General features: G+C 36.1%; 1 protein-coding gene across 1 annotated transcript in view; it reads right to left on the reverse strand.

The window, feature by feature from the left end:
• ANKHD1 (ankyrin repeat and KH domain containing 1) overlaps positions 1 to 16,195 on the reverse strand; it is a 195,988-nt gene that overhangs the window by 60,782 nt on the left and 119,011 nt on the right. Inside the window, exons 11-14 of the mRNA XM_065410006.1 lie at positions 10,970 to 11,057; positions 9,970 to 10,097; positions 9,596 to 9,739; positions 8,015 to 8,117 (exon numbers count right to left, since the gene is read on the reverse strand). Coding sequence (XP_065266078.1) covers positions 8,015 to 8,117; positions 9,596 to 9,739; positions 9,970 to 10,097; positions 10,970 to 11,057 — 463 coding nt within the window. The remainder of the gene's footprint in view (positions 1 to 8,014; positions 8,118 to 9,595; positions 9,740 to 9,969; positions 10,098 to 10,969; positions 11,058 to 16,195) is intronic.

A 16,195-nucleotide genomic window follows, 5' to 3' on the forward strand; every position in this document is an offset into this window, starting at 1 on the left:
CAAAGCATTGAACACAATACCTTGACTGTTCTGAAACTCATTTATATCCCTCTCTCCTCTCATTTAGCTTCCAATTCTTTTACAGACTTCCTACATCTCAACACTCCAAACATAAATTGGTGCAAAACATGGATGCTGTCTTCACAGACTTGATTTCCATCTAGAAATTCAGGACAATCTTTCATCCCTATTGTTTCATGCCTGACTGTAATGGCAAATTCCTGGAATTCTGACTTCTGATCTGTATGCCATTCCCTACATTGAGCCGTGGTCTACACTACAAACTTATCTTTGAGTGACAAAGTTATACCGACCTAACTTCTGTTATATACAGCACTATGTGGACAGGAGAGCTTCTCTCATTGATATAGCTACTGCCTCTCAGGAGGTGGAGTACCTATGCTGTCAGGAGAAGCTCTCCGGTCAACGTAGGTAGCATCTTCAGTAAGCGCTACAGCAGCGTTGTGTGTTGTAAGTGTAGATAAGCCCAGAGAAATCAATTTGTCTCCTTTTACAATGGATGATAGATCTCTCCCTATGCTGCTGTTTCAAAGTCCAAGCTCTAGAACCTTCTCAATTTTTTTGAGAGAGATTTTTGGAATATTAATGACATCTCTAAGATTTGTATTTTTTGCTTACCTAAATAGCAGCCTACTGTTTTACAGTAATAGCAGAATCTACAGGAACCCTGGTAACATCTGTAAGTTTGAGCATGGTAATATTTACCCCAAAGAAACATCTGACACAGTAAGATTGAAATTTTAGTTGATCAAAAAAATGCTTTAGAGTGTAATGCTTTACTCTTCACCATTGTGTCACAAACATCTTTGATCCAGATACCCAGTTTAAAAACCACTGCTCTAGAACAAGAATTTTTGCCTTAGTGCTAAAAGGCTGGGTTTCTATTATCTGTCTAACTTTATAAAGATCGGTCATTTTAGAGGGATAGCCTGGGATTGAAGTGTAATTTCTAGCTAATCTGTTTATATTCCAGATCAGCTCTCAATTTGGCAGCCTTGTGCAACATCACTTTGCCCTTAAGCAAGTCAGAAGTTAGAAGACCAACTGCTGAGTTTCAAAAGATTCTGGGATTTTGTTTCCACCCATCCAGTTAACAGCAGTTAAAGACAGATTTCCAAAAACTCTAGCTAGTTTTCTACTGACTTACTGAAATCATTGCATATATCAGAACTCAACCCAGCATGAATGACAAGATACCCTCTAAGAAATATTTCCTCACTGGATCAAATACCTACTGGACAATGTTTGCATTTATACACTGTCAATCCCCGTACCATCTAGATGCTCAATATTAACTAGAACATAATTACAGAAGGATAAAGAGTCAGATTCAGTCCATTTCTCAGCATGACCAGACTTCAGAGGGCATAAAACCATAGTTTATTTTAAAAATTTATTTAATGGCTTCTTCACAGAATAGCCTCTGATATCCTTCCTCTGATTTTGCAAGATTTAAAAATCTAGTCTGATTCAAAGTCTCCAAGGTTTAGGGTTGGATTTTCAAATGCACTCAGCACTTGCCGGACTCTGTGCCCATTGACTTCAGTGATAAAACTCTCACTGACTTCAAAGGAAACAGAGGAAGGCCAAAACTGAGCACTTATGAAAATCCCACATAATGCTGAGGTTCAGTTTATTAAGGAACTCAGCTCAAAGTCATGGTGACAATGGAATTGGACCAATTACATTTGTGTCAAAATATACAGTACAGATTACTCAGCTACATGGACACCTTTGGCAAATTTTCAGAAATATAGTGAACAGAAAAATGGTTAAGAGCCTACACAATTTTTCCACATAGAGCTCCTAACTAATACACTACTCTCACCTATATCCTTGATCCCTTACCACAGAGGGAGACAAAACTGTCAAACATTTTATCCCAGTTAGTTGTGTATTTTGATGGGCTTATCTTTCACTCTTAGTTGTTACACCAGTGAGACCCCCACAGAATGCATACTAGTAATTTACCAATTACACAAATGTAATAGAATGGACTATAGAATTTAAATTACAATGTAGTTTTGCTTATAAATATATAAAAAAAACTTGTCAGTCTCCTTCTTCGTTTCTTTACTCTGATTATTCTCCTAAATTAATTCTTTTAATTATAAACCTGGAATCTATAAACTATAGGTTCTACTCTGTACATTAGTAACAAGTATGTGTTTACTTTTGGCAACCAAAGATTAGCTGGACACAAAAAAAGAGATATTTTTCTAACTCACTTTTAAAGTGTTAAAGCTGAATAATTCTGATCAACATGTATTTAAAGCCAAATGGAAGGTCCTTTAAGGTGGCAGTCATACAATATTTTGCCTACCAAATATATTACTTCTCCAGATGCCTATGTGAACTAAACAGGCTAGACCCCTGCCAACTTGTTTTAATACATGAGGTACTCTGGATCTATGACTAGTATGCACACAGTGGACGGGACAAGGGTGAATATCTAGCTTATATGTGGTTGGTGGGGTCTCAAACAAAAAGGCAATTGAGGTAAGAATAGTGGTATTTCTAGCATCTATGGAGTGTAAATAAAAGTGTAAGTTGTTGCCTCTGTTGGTATTGAGAATTGGGATGAATGATGATGGAATATATGTAAAATGTAAGTTGTCAAAATGGTGGTCTCAACTACACTGGGATTGTGGGATGGATTAGTTAGATCTCTGTGCAATGTAAAAGAGGAGATACTAGTGTAACTCTACTGCAATAGGAGAATAAATCAGAGGAGATTCTGGCTGGGAAGGCCTGCATACAGGGTTGGATGGTTAGCACAGTATGAGGATAAGAGGCTTATAAAGAACTCTTGATGATTTTACAGTGCGTGGATGTAAAGCTGTCTCTGGGGAAGAACAGCAGATAGTGGTCAAAGTACAGATATTTATGTAGCTTCAGCTCAATTTCCTGACTTTCAAAAACTTTGTATCTGCTAGTGGCATGTAGCTTCAGGAAGAGAGAATATACATTGCTATAGCTGTTTGTAGCATTCCTCTAATTTAATACAGAAACGTTGATGGAAGACTACTTGTCTTATACAGCATTCTGCTGTCCCCCTCCTATACTCACTGATCAAGAGCATATGAGAACCCAGTGAAAGTTGCTAAACCATTTCCCATCTCAAAAAACAATAGAAGGATAGTGATAAAACACTGATAAGTCTGGATATTCTCAGTTAACTAATATTAATATTGACAAACTTAATTTGTAAGTGCAATAATTCCAAACTACATATTTATAAAGTGGAACTTTTACTTAGCAAAAGCCTACATAGTTGCCAATTCAAATTCAAAAATATAATTTAATTTCAAATTTATTAATAACTTAAAAAAATGTTTAGTACTAGAGTGAATTGAAATATTTTCATTTTTTTTAAAGCTAAGAAATTTGCTTTTCCAAGGACTACATATACATATTCTTGGTGGATCGTTTTTAAAAAAAATCATAATTTACATTTTTAAATTAAAATTTGAAAATATATAAAGGGTGACATTCACAGACTGTATTCCATGGAAAATTAACTTAGCATATTTTTGTTCTATGAATAATATTTAAAGTGCAAAAGAGAATTTAAAGGTCCCTTTCTTAAACATTAGGTTGCATTTACAAATTAACTAACAGAATAATGATCAAATTGACAGCTTTATATCTTTTTCTAAACTTTGCTAGGATTTTTTTGAACTATAGCATCCTCTGACAGCTTTTTATAAAGTGGCAATAATTTAACATTAAATTAACTTTTTTGCAAGTGGGAAGAGAGGAAATTGCCTTTGTTTAAAAAAGTGTGCACTTAAAATAACGAAAGGAGGCTTAGGTGCATATATTGTGAGGTTGAGAATTACATCTGCTGGGGACGGACAGCTGGTGCAGCCATGTATAATGAGACTAATAGGTTACATTTGCAGGGGAATGAATGGAAAGTTCTCTGGGCTAAAACAGAATAACTAGTAGACTTAATCCTGACACTATGTCAGGAAAACAGTTGTTTATTAAAAGGTACTAAATAAACTACTGTTAAAGACTATGAAAAGATCCCCCATTAGGTCAGCCTGGCCAAATTTTATCTGCCTCCTTACTGCAGGACAGTATTTTTTGGTGAGGGAAGAAACTAGTTATTTTTTCCATCAAAGTCAGAATTAGAGTCGATTGTTTATCTGGCTGATAAACTTTCATGACAATTTTGCAAGACTAGTCCAGAGGGCAGCATAGCAAGTTACTACAATTCTGCATCATCACCACACGCATAGCCTGCCATTCATTGTGTAACAGATCCATGACCACCTAGGATTTCACAGTCATCACTGCACCATACACCATGGTCAGTGAGGACTTAAGATGATGCATGGATACAGTGTGGGTCCTTCAACTCCAGATGTACAGTCCCCACCACTGTAGCTAAAGGAAAACCTCCTCTGGTTGTGTCAGTATTGCTTATTACCACTATGCAGTTCTCATTCCATATGGTTGAGGACAGCGGCAGACATCAACCAATGTACTACAGCTCACAAAAACTCTTGTACTTCAACATTTGAAATGGCTCCTTTGCACCAGGAATTAAAAATTGCAGTTTAAGTTTTATGTGGGTAAATTAGATGAGTAATAGACACCCAAAGAGACTAAAAGTAGTAATATGTAATTTCTCCCAAATTCTTTGATTTCTAATGCTTTCTTCAAACTAAGTAAAAATGATTGTCTTTCAGCCCAATACCACCTATAAAAATTCAGTCCCAAATATTTCCTCTTCAAAACTTAAAAGGGATGAAATTAGGGCTTATAACTAATTTTTGACCGTGACCTTAATTAGTTCTCAAAAAATTGATCTAAATATTTCTAATGCACCTATCACCATATCTGTTAAAAGCTATAGTAGGTACTCCTCTGAAGATTGTGGACCCTTCCTTTTTACTCCACTAGATTATTCTTTACATTCTTGCTCATCAGGTTTTCTTCCCTGACATGGAAAATGTTCAGATAAGTATGCTATTTCCTTTTTGCCAGTTCTCACTTTTTTTCACCTGTGTTAATTTTCTCCTAATTATTGCTGTTACAATTTGATATTTGTCAAAATAATTTAATTATACAATGGTTACTACATGCTAAACCTTACTCTTCTCCTACATCTCTAACCTGGTAATCTGCCATTGAGACCTAAATCAAACTGCTTTTTAACGTCCTAGTAAGAGTCCACTTCAAGGCTAAAAGACAGTGAATAATTTGATTTCACTAGTTCAGTGTTTTTCAACCTTTTTTTGGGCAAAGGCACACTTGTTTCATGAAAAAAATCACGAGGCACACCACCATTAGAAAATGTTAAAAAATTTAACTCTGTGCCTATATTGACTATATATAAAGTAATTCTCTTGAATAGGAATCAAATAAACACAAAGAAAGTATTTTATAATTACTTTATTATGAAATAGTAAGTAAACAGAAATATGAAAAATTATAAAATACTTTATTCAGTGCGCAACCTGGGCCTGTTTGGCTGAACACAAAGCTGATATTCTGAGCTATTTATAGTCCTTAACATCAGTGGTGGGATTCAAAAATTTTAGTAACCAGTTCCGACATTCAAGCATGGTTTAATATTTTTTTCCCACGGCACACCAGGCAACATCTCGCGGCACACTAGTGTGCCGCGGAACAGTGGTTGAAAAACACTGCACTAGTTCAACATTTAATTTACTAACTCCTCATTATGAAGTGTTGCTATTATATTTGCTGCAAAAGTTTAATACATTGATTCTAAAAAATGCGTAGACCTGGAGTTAGTAGATATACAAATGAGAAAAACCACACGCCTCTCATTTTGAAGTAGCTGGTTTAGAGTTTTTGTAAACCTTGTTAGAGACCTGGTCAAAGCTTTTTGGATAAAAAAGTATTTTCCTATTGCAAGTGAATGTTGTGACCTAAAAGCTTGACTTAATTTTTCTTCACAGGAATAATGAGTATGCCTCTGATTGTACCCTTTACTACAAATGCACTGCCTGCCCCCCAGCAAAAGAATCCACACACACAAAAAATGTAAATGTAACATTAACGTTACATATCTGTCAAAAGTTAGGAAGTGAAATGTTATAGATTAATACACAACTCTTACTCTACCCTGCTATACAAGAGCTAAATACTGTATATATGCAGGATAGACTATTTATATGACCACATACCACTTATTTAACACAAAATATTTTTTTCTACAACCTTAAATACACCTAAGAGGTTACACATGCTATGTTCATTTTAAAGTTTATTTTCTCCTCAAAGATATTATGTACTTTAGTTTAATCAGAACCTATGAAGTATCTCTCTAAAAATTGCATGTTTTCTTTTGGGGACCAATACACTTCTGAACAGCAATCCCAGCAACATGCTGCTGCTGCTCAGAGAAATACTTGAGATGCATTGACAATATGCTTCTCCTCCCCCGCCCCCCCACTATGTCTTGTATGAGCATAACTAATTTTTATTTTCTCATGTGACCTATACTCAAATTGCATACAAATTTCGTTTATAAAGGTTGTGCAGAGAAGTGAAGCCTATATAGTACTGCTCTGAATCAGTATATTATCAATGTATTTAATTTCTCAGATAATTAAAATGAAACCAAACTCTCCATCACATGCAAAAATGTGTTTCCATATGCCAGTAAAGAGGATTGGTGATGTTTTTAGAGACATATTTATCACTGAAATACCATTGATCATTAATACTTAATTTACCTGTAAATTTATCTATGCCAGTATATACTTATAGACTCAGACATCGTAAATAGTAAGGATAATGCCTCCTAGCTCTTATACTGTGCTTTTCATCATCAGATCTCAAAGTGCTTTACAAAGGAGGTCCCTATTTTACAGATGGTGAAACTGAGTCACAGAGAGGGGACATGACTTGCCCAAAGTCACCCAATATGCCAGTGGCAAAGCTGGGAAGAAAACCCAGGTCTCCTAAATCCCAGTCTGGTCTCAATCCACTAGGCCAGATCTGCTATACGTATGTCTAAAGTAGTAGAAAAAAAAACACTATGATAAGTTGTATTTGAGAAATAATGTTATATAAAGATAATCAATACATATCACATTTGCACAGAATGGAGAATTAGGGTTGCATATTCAATCTTAGTTTTCACATTTTTATTCTAGTCAAGTTTCATGTGTTGTATCTGTCATTGGGGTACTGAGTTCCTTCCTACACTCAAAAATTAAACAAGACTAATGCCTAGTCAATATGATTCCCATCTACTGCAACCTTAACTTTCCTATTTTGATATTTTAAAATCCTTTCCCAAACTCCCCCTACCTCCCCAAAAAAATAACTCTAGAGCCATTAGGCCTGAAGAACCTCCATCTGGAGCTTTCCACAAGAGATGCTTTTCTCTCACTGAACTAGCTTAACAGAAACAAAGATCTCAATCCAGAATCCATTTCCAAAAGGATGACCCATGAAATTTGCCATTTAGCTTGTGAAAATGAGTTTAGCGTTGCTTATAATGAAAACCCTGACATAACCGTAACTTAAACTGGGCACTATCAGGAATCTCCTACAAGTAGCTTTGCAGTTAATTGTTTTGGCAATACATAACCCATGTCACTAGTTTAAACAGAAAATGGGCTGATGCAATGAGTATATGGAGAAGAAGTACAACTAATTTAGAATGATCAGTGTACAGTAGTCTTTGTTAAGTCGCACCCACACTAATAAACTGTTCAAATGGAAATTCAATAATTGATCATTTTCTTCAAGTAATTTTTTTCAATAAGCGTGATCAGTAACCAATGTTAATGTTCTATACTACAAAATGAAATAATAAATATGCATTACACATTACAGAGAACATTGTGCTCCCGGTAGAACTACACCTGTATTACAAGTGTTTAAGGATTGATGAAGTGAGGACTGACCTATACATTAGTTTCAGAAGTACTATAATAAAGCTTCCCCCAATCCTGCAAGATGTTAAAACAAGATACTTTCAAAGTGGCCACATACTGACCTTTCTGTACTCCCAAGAGTGGAGGAGAATTCTCTTGAGGAGCTCTATCAGGTTCCTGGGGAGGTACAACCATGGCAAGTGCATGCATTGGTACACGTGGAACCTAAAAAATCAACTCAGAAAGAACTTGTCTCAGTTTTAGTTTTCAATGGATAAGAGTTTCATAACTTAATCCAGAAGCACATTTCTGTTTGCACACATTCCCTTCCACTCAGCCTCTAACTGTGCACTGCACGTTATCCCTTAACATACCAACTTCCAAAAGTACCTTGTTTCATCTTTAATATACTAACTGCAAAGTTAACCATACTCTTTCCCCTCTTCTACCTCCAAAGTGGTTAAGTAACTGCATTTACTTGTTCTTGTACTATCCAATATTTCATACCCAGAAAGATGGGAAATAAACTCTCATGAGTTGGGGAGTCCCAAGGATTTTGAGGAGTATAAAGGCCCCAGTAGCCACAAAAGAAGTTAGGAAATTAGGCACACAGATAGCTTGTATTCAGTACAAGCCCACAGATCAGAATTTCATTAGTTACCTCCTTTTCAAATCATATGCAGGAAAGGGGGCATGTGAAAAACAGTAAGGAACTGCTACACAATATTTCCAATTGGAGTTGTAATTCTTCACTTGTTGGTCCAAAGTAGTACTTTACTGGCCTATTAGATCCTGCCAGCCAAACACTGTTGGGAATTTTTTTTTTTTTTTTTTTTTAAATAGAAGCTATCAAATTTTATAAAGTGACCACCTCCACTTAATATGAGAGCCATTACTGAGGGCAGACATTGCTCAGTGAAACATCATCATACAGTGTACTTGTATATGTAGTAACCAGTGCAGTCACAGCACTTGGGTGGTTTTCTTCAAATAAAAACTCTTGCCTTTTAAACTACTTCATGTTAAACTTGCCAGTTTTTGGAAGTACTGAGAACACAGTATTAGCCTAGACATTATATATGCAGCTTTTTAAACTCTGAATATAACTGCATTTTATCTGCATCTTTTATTTTCCTAACTGTATTCTATCAACTAATTCTTGGTTCTCTTTGTAGACTGGGGTTTTCCCAAGATTCTTCGGGAGTTTGGTGGCCAACTCCCACTGAAAATCTAGTTCCCTTGGGCCACTTTGAAAATCCCAGGTACATGAAATAAGCTGCCTTTCACTTTACGCAAGATACCAATACTTAAGGAAAACAAGCATCAGTGTTTCCAGTGTATTATCACGTGGCTTTAGGAGTCCTGAGGCAAGAGGGTAAAGGCTGAGTAACTTCAATCAAGTGCAACAGTCGCCTAGAAATGCTGTATCTGGACTGGCTTATTAGGGAATAGAAATTATTAAAAGTAAGATGGACAATATACATGTGTATTTTTCATGAACTCCTAGGTAAACAAAGCTTCATTCGTGCCCCCCTTTCGATAAGAGTTTCTAAATATGTAACGTAGAAAAATCAGTGTCATTGATCTTTATTTTACTTCAACTAAACTTTGTTTGCATTTATTAAATGTTAAAAGAAAAAATTACTAGAAAGTTTTATTTTCTGTTGTGGAAATGTATGTTTAATTATACTTTTATGTCTTACCTGAGACTGATCCTGAGAAGGTGGTGTGAGCTGAGACATGTCTGCAGTAGGAACTGACAGAACATTGTTTGGGTAATCCAGTAAGTAAGAAACAACATTTGTATGTCCACCCTTGGCAGCTTCAATGAGCATCGTTGAGCCATCCTGGGGTGAGAGTTTGGAGACAGAAAATGCAACAGTAAGGGGAGTTCTTTTAGCCTCTGTGCTATATAAAAATGAAGAGATTTTTCTGTGAAATTAAGTTTAAAATTGTCCAGCCTTGCCTTTTAATCAAAGTCAACTCTGCAGTACTTTAGTTTCAAGTAATGTATAAGGATAAGCAATTATGAGAGGTGAGTATATTAGAATCACAATGAGTAATTTAAATTGAATACCTTAAGTCGATGAGTAGGGTCTGCACCATGAGCCAGGAGGAGCTCAACAACCGCAAGGTGGCCCCCCGCACATGCCAATGACACCACTGTGTGGTCATTATTAGCAGTAGCCCTATTAACATTGGCACCTATGAAGAAAACAGCTTATGCAGAATTAGCAGGAATTTCTTCATGTTTAAATTCTAAACAACAAACCTGGTGTATTTTTTGATTTTGAGTGTGTATCTATTATAGAATTTCAGATCTAGGATGCAAGTTAATTACAATAAAAAAATCAGAATGAGGATAACATAATGGCAAAGACATTTCAGAGTAAAAATAGGATAATTTCTTAGATAAACTGAGTTTGCATCTAGATTCCTAATCCTTTCATAAAAAGATGTACAGTCATACTGCAGTGCAAGTGAGCTAGTGTGACCAGATGTCCCAATTTTATAGGGACAGTCCCAATATTTGGGGCTTTTATATAGGCTCCTATTACCCCTCACCCCCGTCCCGATTTTTCACACTTGCTGTCTGGTCACCCTAAAGTGAGCAAAGGGAGGGTATTCACACACTTAAAATAACTGTTAGAAGATTTATTTTTATATTCCAAGGAAGAATCACAATCCTTTCATAGTAAGGGGCTATTTATTTATTTTTTAAACCAGGAGTACTCCCGGGCAAGAGTTGACTGCAAAACATTTTTAGAATAAAATGCTAGAAATACTATCTAACCATGTACTGACTGACATTTTTGCCTTACTAATCTGCACAATTTGGTGGAAAGTATTTTCGATAAAGTATTTCTGTACTCAAAAGTGAGCAATCACCTGTATAATGTGAGTTAACTGAAATTAAAATCATCTTGCCACAAATGAGCACTTACCACATAACCCGTAAACCTAATACATGACATAAGGAAAATTTCTATTCTAGTAGGAATTAAAGCCATAACACAAAAGTTTAATAGAACTGTTAAGTGACATTTCAGACACTGAAGTTGGTACTAATAGTTTACCTTTGCTAATAAGAAACTGTACAGTGCATAAATGACCAGCTCTTGCAGCCTTCATTAGCGGTGTCCTTCCACCTTCAGATTCATGCTCCTGTTATAAAAAAGTATATTAAAAAAAGCGTTATAAATACTGGCAAAACATATCAACCAAGTGTCTTAGTGGCTGAAATTTTCAGCTTAGGGATTTAGACTGCTCTATTAATTTTAATGAATATTCTGTATAAATCCCCACCAGTGTATTTTCAGCTAATTTTTCAAAAAGGTCCCAATGAATCTACTTGGTTAGTGAATTACATTGGAGAAGGTCACTAAGACCACATCACCACCCTCAATTTCATAGATCTCACTGGAAAGTTTCCTGACTTCTAGCTTCGTTCAGTTTCATTACCTCAAAACAAATCATTTGCATCAAATTTTCTCCAATACACACTGTTCAAAAGGCTGCCATTTCTCAGCAAAAGAACATTGAGAACACAATCATATGGTGATACAAGAATGGAGAAATCTCTTAGCTAAGCCACCATATGGAGAATAGCCAACATCTGAATCTTCTGAATTGTAACATGTTGAAATTGGATTCTTATCATCCACAAATCAGACAAAAATCAATTATATGCAACAAAAATGGCATCAAATAGCCTTATGAGCCATGAGAGGGTAACTGGTCTCTGAAAAGAAGAATTAGAGAACATGGAGTTGCAAAGACGACAGAGGAACAATCTGAAGGTCAATGGTGAGACATTCTCTTCAGAGCATCAGATGCTGTCTCCAAAAACTGAAGTTTAACATGAGCAGACCAAGTTAAAGCATGAGTGACATGAAAGATTTTGGAAAAGACACTGTAGATACTCAGAAAACTGACAAGAGAAGTGAATGTGGAAGGTAGTAATCAACCCTTTCTACCCTTGAGATAATACAAGCCATGTGGGAAAAGAACCAGCCAGTTACACAGGAATGACTGACACCACAAAGAGTGCTATCAAGTGAAGGGGACCCATCCCACACCGCAAGGGGATTAAGTGTCCTGTCCATGAGAGTGTGTACATGTGCCCTTCAAAATAAAACTCAGTAATGTGTTAGGAACTTTACTTAAATAGTTTATAGGGAAATAATCTCTAATTCACTGTTTAACTTAATTATTCTCTGAATATCTGATAGCGGAGATGATTAAAAACAGTAGAAATACCTCCCCTTTCTTGTTCTATTTACTGAGATTGAGAAGGCTTAATGCCGCATTTATGACAGTTGAATCCAACCCTGCCTATTTCCTTCAATTGACCGAAAATCCTGTACATCCCCATTGCTAGGTTGCAGGTGTCTAGTGAAAGTTAACCATTTGGTTATGCTTTTGAGAAGGGGAATCTTTAGTGATGGCAAATCCAAACCTGTTGAGAAGTTTAGTGGTCCAAATCAGTCATGTGCTATTATGAAGAGTATAAAAAACTGAGCTTGTCTCCTCTCACCACTTGAAAAAGGGCAGAAGCGGTCTGGCACAGATTTTTCTTATGAGACAATAGTTTTATTGTACATTGCTTTAAGATGCACGTTTGTTCTCTGTGCGCTGCGTCTTGATCCTCTAACTTATTTTGCGTGACACTATTGCTACATACATATAATCCATGTGCAATACTATGGAGCAAGAGAGGAAGCCGTAGAGATTTGATTCTCAAGTCAGAAAACACCTGAACTCCCTCCAACTACCAGAGTCAATTTATAAACAGATTTACTCAGTCCTTTATTATTCAGACATAGAGACACTGAGTTCCACGGAGTTTATTGTGGAAGGCTCTTTTCTATGAGACCTTAACAATCAAAGTAATGCGTGCTCTGCATGCATATGCAAGGACCAATAGTATATTCTTTAAGATTTGGGGTTTGCCCTGGTGCTTTGGCCTCAATTTTTCCCTCCTGCAACTGTTATGCAATTAGCAGCTGCCCCTCCATTCCACATGCAGAATTCATTTGATTTGTACTGTGTGAACATATTTTAAAATGCACTTTGGGATGCAATGCACTATTTATTAAAATACACAAAACTTCAACGTATGAGCAGAAACCGTGTTGTCCAAACTCAATTCCTGATGCAAGGTTTCAAAATCCCCATACTATGAGAATCAAAGAACTCAGAAATAAATAAGTTAGGTTAACTGGAATTTTCCAACTCCAAGACAGTGCAAGTTTGTGTCCTGTAGTATATTCAAGTGTCTTGTTTTGTTTAAGATGGTTAGCAACAGACTATTAGTACTTTGCTTGGGAGTCTAAGAGATCTCACTGCTGGGGAAACTTCTTGATGTCCATGCTAAATTTTCCTTTACTTAAATTTCATGCAATTATTCTATATATACTGGTTTGATTAATCCCCACTTCCTCAAGCAATCAAATCCTGATCCTCCTTGGTGTTTACAAACTTCAAATACTTGCAGCACCAAACACACACACCTACCTTCCATCTGGCCAAACTACTCATTTTATCTATTGTATTTCTTCAGTAGTCACTCCTTACTCATTTCGGTCGCTCTTCCCATTTAACTTCACTTTGACAACATCTTTTCTATCAGAAAACCCAACACTGCATGCATTTTATTTTTTAACTTAATTTAATGCAGTTATAAGATGCCAGCCATCTGTAGAAACTTCAGCCCTCTATTTAGCCATAGCAAAGGTATAGCAGCAGCAGAAACATTGCCCACATAGTCCCCAATATATGGGTCAAGCCAGAACAGAGAATGGTCACCTCCAGGGGAGAGAAGGCAGTCTACATTCTATGCCCATTCAGTCCCTAGTCTTACCTCTGAGACTACCAAATGTGTGTGTCTGATTGCTGTGGTTTGTGATAGACACCCATCCAGAAATGGAAGAGCTCTGTGTAGCTCAAAAGTTTGTCTCTCACCAACAGAAGTTGGTCCAATAAAAGATATTACCTCATGCACCATGATTCACTAATATCCTGGCACCAACACGGTTACAACGCTGCATTCTATTTGGAGTAACAGACATGGGCTATCAGGGAGCTTACATAATCTATAACAGTTTCAATAACAATAGCCTGTTTATTTTGATAAAAGGCTTCAAATATTGAAGCCCTAACTACCTAAAGAATGAACCCTAACTTCAAAGGGAGGTGAATTTGTGTAGGTTACAAATAACTATCAGATAGCAGCTCCAATATGTAATTACTCCCACTGGACAAATCCATACTTTGGCGAGTAAAGAGAAAGAGGGATGCAATCATAAATGTCTTATCGGAATCTTAAGCAACATACAATGGAGTAAAACAAATGGGTAAAATAAAAAAAATATCCTACTGGAAAAGCAAAACAGGTATTTTTTTTAAATGAGAAAGAATTCAAACAGAACAAAATAGAGTGATAAGATACAGAGCATGATGAGGCTAGAGTTCTCACATGTGCTAGAAATAACTGACCTACATTAGTTTTATCCCACAAAACTAGCTCAAAGGATGTAAAAAAGCCCTCATGAAACTGATTATAACACAAAGCATTTACAATAGCGTTTCCATCTTGAGGTGTCCCAGTGATGAATACAAGACAAAGTAATGCCAAAGATGACACTCCTTAAAAGAATCTTCTCAGAAAGGTGTTGCAGAATTGCCAATGCAGCATCTAGACAGTGGGCCAAACCTTAAGAGGCAGCGCACATTGATGCTTGGTAAATCTGCAGTGAGACTCCTGTAGCTGGATTTATAGATTTCAAACTGCAACACTGGCTTTCATTACCAATGTCTATTAACAGAACAGGCTTTAACATGGCCAGACAAAAATAAAGAGAAATTATGAGTTATTTTTCTGTAGATTCTCAGCCTACTTTTGTCAAGAGAAGTTATACAACTGAATTAGTTAGAAAATCCATCTTATATAATTCATTTTTATATTAATGGAGCAAGGAGCCATGGGGATAGACATGACGGTAGATGAAAATATTAACCCAAGACAGAAGCCAGATAGCATCTCTGGAAGGAATTTTGGGTGCACATTCAAAAATCACCTCATTTCTTTATAATCTGTCGTAGAAAGGATCAGTAATGAGCAGCTGAAACACATAGCTTCTACAAGTAAAGCTACTGCCACAGACAGTCTCTGAAAAATGCAAGGTCCTAAGAATCAATTTAGAACAGGGCAGGGATGTGGGGGTTTTTTTGTTTTTGTTTTTTTAAATTTTTTTTAATCAGCACATTGCTCCACTATGGGCTGGGATGTGAAGTATTATCAAACCATTTTACTGGTGACTGAGCTGTCATTTTGTACCTTATAAAAGCCAACATAGCATTTTATGTGAACTCTATAGGAAGTGATCTACTGACCAATAAAACCTTGTCTACACCAGATACTACTTAGAGTTATCTAGGTATAGGTTGAGAAACTGTGGTGTATTAGCAGTAAACTCCAAGGACTTGGCAACAATAGGCCAAATATTTATTATTGTTGTTGCTGATATCACCCTTATCCTTGATACTTCATCCTCAGTTTCTTAGGCTCTTATGAGAGAGGTTTTATATCAAGTGTCTAACAGGGCCAATATAAATTCCAAACCAAGACTTTGTGATTTCAATAATTTGGTAAAATATTTGTTAGCCTTCTGAAAAAGATATCCTTGACTAGCCAATCATTAAATTAACGAAACACATCCACATTTAGACTGTAGCTATGTTATAAGAGATTACAACACCAGAAGGGTCAATGTGATAAACTAGTCTGATCTCCCATGTAATAAAGCCCGTGACTTCCTTGAATTAATTCCTGTTTGAACTAGAACATTTATTTTAGAAAAACATCCAATCTTAATTCAAAAATTGCCTGGTAAATTACCTTCACTTAAAAATTTGTACACTGATTTAACTTTCAGCCATTGGATCTTATTATATCTTTGCTAGACTGAAGAGGTCATTATCAAATTTTTGTTCCCCATGTAGGTACTTATAGACTGATCAAGTCACCCTTTCACCTTCTCTTTAAGCTAAATAGACCATAGTCCATCACTAAGACATTCTCTTAGCTCTTACTTGAACTCTCTCCAATTTAATTATTCCTGGATAAATATGAAACAAATATTCTCTCAAGAGCTCTAGTGGACTTCTGTGTTCAAACTTCAAAGAGATATCCATCATTAGACATATAACTACATAACATGTTCGTTACAAGATTTGGATTTTATTCTGGATCTGATAAGGAATGGAACCAGATATCTCTTAAATTCTTTTGTAACAAGACC

Source organism: Emys orbicularis, chromosome 8 (assembly GCF_028017835.1).
Source record: "Emys orbicularis isolate rEmyOrb1 chromosome 8, rEmyOrb1.hap1, whole genome shotgun sequence".
Classification (NCBI taxonomy): Eukaryota; Metazoa; Chordata; order Testudines; family Emydidae; genus Emys; species Emys orbicularis.